At 46.6% G+C, this 7,533-nt stretch overlaps 1 protein-coding gene across 1 annotated transcript in view; it reads left to right on the forward strand.

Moving 5' to 3' along the window:
• The first annotated feature begins 1,967 nt into the window (after positions 1-1,967).
• REM1 (RRAD and GEM like GTPase 1) overlaps positions 1,968-7,533 on the forward strand; it is an 8,706-nt gene continuing 3,140 nt past the window's right edge. The window contains exons 1-3 of the mRNA XM_018556418.1: positions 1,968-2,009; positions 4,549-4,837; positions 6,523-6,596. Coding sequence (XP_018411920.1) covers positions 4,549-4,837; positions 6,523-6,596 — 363 coding nt within the window. The 5' untranslated portion in view covers positions 1,968-2,009. The remainder of the gene's footprint in view (positions 2,010-4,548; positions 4,838-6,522; positions 6,597-7,533) is intronic.

Raw genomic sequence — 7,533 nt, forward strand, 5'->3', positions numbered from 1 at the left:
TGGAACTGGACTGAGGAGGGAGCTGGGACAGTGCTGGATTCTGGACAAGGTGAACAGAACTTTTGACACAGGAAAAGGAGGGGCGGGGGGCTAAAAACGAAATAAATAACTGAAGATTCACTTTATGTATACACTCAGTTTGAATTGCCTGAGTTTGTGACAGGTTTACTTTAAAGGCAGTCCATCTACTACATCCTGTATAGTTTATAGAGCCAATATCATTGCGGCATAAGAGTGGCATCGATGGCAGTGCCCTAATGATGCTCAAGGGGCCTGAACTGCATTGGACCCGTGTCATTGGGCCCCATAGCAAGGACTAACTCTGTTTTAGGCAAATAAAGTAAAAATTTAAACTACTCTGTGTCCGATTGGGAAGCTTTCCCTCACTTCCTGTCTTGTATAAAACAGTGACAGTAAATCCAAACAAACTGAGAGAATTTCCCTCCTAACTGTCTTTTTTTTTTGAAGCCCACGATGGGTGAGGAAAAACTAAACACCATATTGAATTAAACAGTGCAAATAACTGCACTAGGGTGTAAAATGGTCCATCTTTCGCAGAGATAGGGCCCTTTCCCTGACCCTCTTGGGTGCAAGGTTCCTGACAGGGGCAGAGCACTCTTGTCCACCTAGCCGAAGCCAGACGGACCCATTCCTCTAGGTCAGACGAAGCCGACCTACTACTAGGTGGGGGGCTTCCCCCTAAGGGAAAATACCATAAAGTCACTCGCACTCTGTAGATAGCAGTCAGTCTCCTTTTATTGACTGAATATGATGTCACATACACAAAGCTCTGTGTATGTGACATCATGTTCAGTCAATAAAGGAGATTGACTGCTATCTACGAACGAAGTGCGCGTGACTTTATGGTATTTTGCATTTGATGTGCTGAGACATTCGCTGTCACTTTCGGCAACCCACCCCAGTTTTCGTTTGTGCTTTATCCGGTCAGGACTGCGGTGGGATATACTACATTCCCCCCCTAAGGGAGACCCCCCAGTTCAGGGGAGGAAGAAACCTAATGGCCGCACATCCTCCCCCTAGTTTCAGTTGCACAGCGTAGTTCTGTAGAGTGGTCACTGTTATGTTCAGGGGGAGGGATCGCACCACCGAGACTCTGTCTTATAAAACACAGCTGGATGATCGCTCAGGGTTCATTTGTCAGCTCCGGAGCCAGATGCCTTGTCAGGGTAGAACATCCTAATGCAGGGACAACTCATGGACCAACAGAAGGATTGCCTGAAAGAGGACAGAGACCGTCAGGACCAATCAAAGGACTGCCAGATGTAGGAGACCGACAGCCTAAAGAGTGGGACTTTCTGTGAGAAGACAGGGACTGTCCAGGACTGTATTACAACAAGAACCTTGTATGAGAAGATGCTCAGAAAACACTAGTAGTACCATTGTAATACTATAGGGACTGTTAGTGAGAGGGACTGTTTGTAAGAGCTCAAAAGAACCATCAGAAACAGCAAAGCAGCCGCCTGAAGCGCAGGACTAAGTGAGACTCTTAAGGACTGACGCAGAGACTGCGGAATTATAAGAATTGTCTGTGGAAACCGCAAGACTGCATGTGGGAGTGAATGGACTGCCAGACAGGACATAAGTACAGTCCATGAGAACAGGGCTGTGAGAACAAGAGCTTCAAAGCACAAGGACTCTCAAGTGAGTTCAAGAGAAAAAGGACCATGGAGTTATAAAAAAACAAAAAGCAGAACCATCTTTGCACACTCAACTGTTACAGATCAAAGGAATGACCGCCGTTTCTGGGAACGCACCAGGACTCTGAAGAACCATCGGATCGTGACAATAGACGTATCCTGCGTGCCTGCAAGACTTAAAGGGACTGTGTGTTTGAACACAAGGACCGGTCTTGGATTTGAGCAGAATAGAACATTTTTGCAGGTATCGTGAAACGTAATTCAGCAAAATAAACAACGCAACACTTCGGTGAGAGGAGACTTCTCGCAAAACGCAGAGGGGATTTTTGTTGAGTCGGCAGTGCGGCAGAGGTAAGCGCACAATCAGCTCACTAATAAAGCTGAAGTTCTGGAGCTCTGCGTGTGTAGAGCGCAGCTATAGTGGCAGCCTTCTTGGCTTTCGATGAGGCCAGCTTTTTCATTTTTGTTGTTTCTTGGAATATTTTAGCTCCATTCTTTGGCCTTCTTTCATGTAATTTGATGCATTTTATTGCATATGTGTTGAAATTCATGTAAAGAAAACTTGAGCTGGAGCTTTCAGGTCCTGGTGATGTCACATTACGCCATCGGCAGAGGATTCCCACGGGGTAGACGGGTCTCAGTGCTGTCCAATATGGTAGAATTTGCACTATTATCATAGTGGCTTTCAAAGTCCTATGTTCTAACTTTCATTCACTGGCTGTAAGTGAACCCTTTGGGGTATGTCAATGAAGTATGGACAGATTTGGGGCACTAGGTCGCCAGTACACCTAAAAAAAAGTTACGCTGACGTCCAATTTTTATTTTGCACTGTTTGTTACCGCCATTGTAAACACTTTACTAGTTTTTGAAAAGCAGAATGGTAGAATCTGGCACTGGTATATTTCAATGCAGCATAGGTAGGTCTATAGGTGCAGGGAATATCAACGTAGGTGAGGTGAGTAGGCAGACAAGGGGTACATTTTACATCATGGAGGGTTTAGTGTATGGGTTGGGCTTACTTGGAGGTCAGTGTGCTGGTTAGTATGTGGGTTAAGGTTACTGGGTAGGTGGAGTGGGAGTGCAGGTTGGGGTTACAGGGAGGTCAGTTTGTGTGTGTTGGGGTTACATTTGGGGGGGAGGGGGTAGTTTGTGGTTTGGATTGCATGGAGGATAGTGTACAGGTTGGGGTTACAAGGAGGTTAGTGTGCGGGTTGAGGTTACATGGAGGTTAGTATGTGGGTTGAGGTTACTGGGTAGGTGGAGTGGGAGTGCAGGTTGGGGTTACAGGGAGGTCAGTTTGTGTGTGTTGGGGTTACATTTGGGGGGGAGGGGGTAGTTTGTGGTTTGGATTGCATGGAGGATAGTGTACAGGTTGGGGTTACAAGGAGGTTAGTGTGCGGGTTGAGGTTACATGGAGGTTAGTATGTGGGTTGAGGTTACTGGGTAGGTGGAGTGGGAGTGCAGGTTGGGGTTACAGGGAGGTCAGTTTGTGTGTGTTGGGGTTACATTTGGGGGGGAGGGGGTAGTTTGTGGTTTGGATTGCATGGAGGATAGTGTACAGGTTGGGGTTACAAGGAGGAGTGGGGGGGGGGGGGGGGGTTAGTGTGCAGGTTGGGATTGCATGGAGGTTAGTGTGTAGGATAGGGTTACAGGGAGGTTGGGTTGAGGTGACTGGGTTGGTGGATTTGGTGTGCAGGTTGGGGTTACAGGGGAGGTCAGTGTGTGGGTTTGGGGTTACATTTGGAGGTTAGTGTGCGGGATAGGATTACATGGAAGTTAGTGTGCAGGATAGAGTTACGGGGAGGTAAGTGTATAGATTTGGGTTACATGGATGCAGGTTGAGGTTACAGGGAAGTAAGTGCTAGAATTAAAGTTAGGTAGGTTAGTCTGTAGTTTGGGGTTACAAGGAGGTTAGTGTGCTGGTTTGGGTTACAGGGAGGTAAGTGCTATATTTAAAGTTAGGGAGGTTAGTATACGGTTTGGGGTTACAGGACGTTTAGTGTGCTGGTTAGTGTATAGATTGTGGTTACATATGGAGGTTAGTATGCAGGTTGAGGTTACATGGACATTAGAATGCATTTTGGGCTAACAGGGAGGTTAGTGTGTTGACTTGGGTTACAGTGAGGTTAGCATGCTGGCTTGGTTTACAGGGAGGTAAGTGCTAGAATTAAGGTAAGGCAGGTTAGTATAAGGTTTGGGGTCACCAAGAGTGTAGTGTGCTTTTTGTGTTTAAATGGAGGTTAGTGTATAGAATGGGGTTCCATGGAGGTTAGTATGGATTTTGGGCTTACAGGGAGGTAAGTGTGCTGGTTGAGGTTACAAGAAGGACTAGTTTGAGGGGTGTCCTCAGGCTTATTTAAATTATGCAGAAACACTCTGTTGCAAAAGTGGACAAAGCTCCTGCGTACATTTTCCAGATCTTATTACAAACGGACTTTGTTGGTCTACTTCCACCAATGAACAACACATATAGCGAGGCTGAGTAGATAAATTGCCCGGGGCAGATTTATAAATAGGAGCAAGTGTTGAAATCAATACATTGACTGGGAACTTTTATAAATAGGTCTCTAGATTGCTTTTAAATTCTGCAGTAGATTGTGCATCTCTGATTTAGTAGCCATTGTGACCTGCAGCCTCCAACCACTGACCTTCTCCTCCATCCAGTACCTATACATCTCCATTTGCAGAGGGAAGCCCATCCAAATGCTCCAGTTAACTGGCAGGCTTCCAAAAATGCAGTTTATTGGTCAGTGTTGTTGGAGCTGGACTGTGGCCCCCCAGAGCAGAGTAGAAAATGGAGCAATCCTTTAATATCTATTGGACGGTTGTCTAGCAACTGTAGCAGTCAGCGGGATATCTATCTGATGAACTCTTCTTTCTACTGGTTCAGATGTGTGCTGCTCGTGCCCCCCTCCGGAGGAGAGCCAGTACACCCTTGCCCTGCGCCCATCAGATCCGCTTACAGAACGAAAACCCTATAATGGAGGTATGCATGCTGCCACCGCCTCAGCCCACACCTGACGCACGCGGCGGTGAATCACCTGAATCGGAAATTACCAATGGTGCGGGAGATGGCATCTTCAGGGTGGTTCTTCTAGGAGACCCCGGAGTTGGAAAAACCAGCTTGGTTGGAATTTTCAGAAGAGAACAGGACAGAGAGACATCAGATCAGCAACAAGGTAAGGGGGTAGGGGGGGAAGACAGACACTCATTTTCCAGTATTAGAGGCGGAATTTTTTTTTTTTTTCCTATTTGGTTGTATTCGTGCCCTTGTGGGTTATAGTGGACCCAGCATCAGACACATTTCTTCATGTTAAGTACATGCATGCTAAGTCATGTGTCGGTGCAACACTTGCAGGTATTTATAACTTCTTACAGACATCACAGTACTCCCCCTGACCATCTGCATTTCATCCAGAAGGACAGCACCACCTTTGTTTAGACCATAGGCATCGCCAGCACTGGGGGCACATGCCCCAGGTCTCGCCCTTAATGCCCTGGGCCCGTGACCCTTGTCATGACACCCATAGTACCCTGCTTCCCGTCAGACCTCGGATCAGAGCGGCAGTGCAGAGGCGAGGGAACTCCAAGATTCCTCCTTGGCTCTGGCTTGTCATATGACACAGCCAAGGAGAATCTTTTCTCACTTTGCATGGGCGCCGCTCTGTATGAGGCCTGGTGAGTGCTTGGCACCGGCAGGAGGATTCTTGAGACTTGAGTATCTCTTTGCTATAGGGTAATTACATTCCTGGGGAGTAGGGATTTTTTAGAGGGTGGTTTTTGTTTGGAAAAGGGGAGATATTTTTGCTGGGCAATGATGTTTGTACTGGCAGGATCTTCGTGCTATAGGGGAAATGTTCGCTTGGGATGTTCGCTGACGGTGGTGAAGAGAGGTTTACTTGTAGGGGAAATCAGATGATTTGTGCTGGGGGTAGGGTTTTAGCCTGGGGAGGTGAGAGGGGAGGGAGGTTTGTGCTTTGGGGAGATACATACTCCTGACTTACATACTCCTGACCCCTATATTCTGTACATTACATACTGCTCATCTATGTGATCTGCACATTACATACTCCTGACCCCTGTACTCTGTACGTTACATACTCCTGACCCCTGTACTCTGTACATTACATACTCCTGACCCCTGTACTCTGTACGTTACATACTCCTGACCCCTGTACTCTGTACGTTACATACTCCTGACCCCTGTACTCTGCACATTACATACTCCTGACCCCTGTACTCTGTACGTTACATACTCCTGACCCCTGTACTCTGTACATTACATACTGCTGATCTATGTGCTCTGCACATTACATACTGCTGACCCCTGTACACTACATACTCCTGATCTATGTGCTCTGCACATTACATACTGCTGATCTCTGTACTCTGTAACTTGCATACTCCTGATCCTTGTATTTTGCACCCTGCATATTCTTGACCCTTACACTCTGTATTTCACATACTCCTGACTCTTGCATGTTGTTCATTGCATACTACTGACCCCTGTACTTTGTGTGTTACATACTCCTGACCCCTGATTTTTGTACAATACATACTCCTGACCTCTGTGTACTGTACAATACATACGTCAGGCCCCTGCATTCTGTACAATACATACTCCTGACCCCTGCGCACTGTACAATACATATTCCTGACCCCTGCATGCTGTACAATACATACTCCTGACCCCTGCATGCTGAACAATACATACTCCTGACCCCTGGACTCTGTGCTGTGAGACTTAACCTTTAAAAACAAAGTTAGCAACACAGCAATATAGAACATTTTAAGTTTATGTTATATGGGCTGCAGTAACACATCTCTTGCTGCTTCCTCAATAACGCATAACTCTTTCATTTAGAGTTCTACAAGTGCACGATGAGCGTGGATGGCGAGGATACCAGCCTTCTCCTGATGGACATCTGTGAAGTTCAGGTAAGCCGCTCGGGATTTGGTAAACTCGCTCACTGCTTTATGTTTACTGCTTAGGCCCCATTCACATTGAGCGATTTATCGCGCGGTAATTCCCGCGATATTGCGGCAATTTACCGCGCGATATCGCTCTCCAATGCTTCTCAATGGGGCAAAGGGTCCTGCTGTCGCGGGTCGTGTGTCGCTACAGCAGGACCCTTTTTGGAGCGGATTTAGCCGAGATTCAAACTTCCTCAATGCAAGCATTTGCGTGATATCGTGCAACAAATCGCGCGATATTGCGCAAAATGCAAATCGCGCGACAAACGCGCGATTTGCGAACCGCTCAATGTGAACGGGGCCTTACATATGCAATATATACATTAAACACCTTCCGTAAACAGTGGAGGGGGCTGAGGCTTATGGGCAGAGTCACATATTGAGTTTTAAATGGTAGAGGACATCGTGTCCTCTGCACCCACTCGACCAGCTTCATCACTGCTGCTTGCTGTTATACATCGATAAACCTTTATTGTAGTCAGTCTGCTATATAACTCCTTGCTGGGCGCTGCCTGTCTGATGCGGTCATAACATTTTAATTGAAAGGCAGGTATATGCATGTGGCTTAAAGCAGACAAGACCATTAAAGAAGAAAGCAGACAAGGCCAATCTACCAAACACTCTTTGGTTCACTTATGTATTCTTTTTGCCTAAACATTTATATTTATAACACGGCAGTAAAAAACAGCTGAAAGTGGAAATCAGACAGCAATAAGTGCAAAATAACAGGCTTACCCCCCCCTATTTTCATGCAGCATACATACTTGTCTTCCCTACTGCTCTGATCACTTCTGGAAGCCAAAGCAAGATTCCATAACGTCTGGGTCTGGAAGAGCACAGTGCTTACCGGCCCAGGGGATCCCTGTAAATCTACGGCTCTGGCTACTCATAGCTTGGAGCA

Source organism: Nanorana parkeri, unplaced genomic scaffold, assembly GCF_000935625.1.
Source record: "Nanorana parkeri isolate BGI_ZX_2015 unplaced genomic scaffold, ASM93562v1 scaffold237, whole genome shotgun sequence".
In the NCBI taxonomy this organism is placed as follows: Eukaryota; Metazoa; Chordata; class Amphibia; order Anura; family Dicroglossidae; genus Nanorana; species Nanorana parkeri.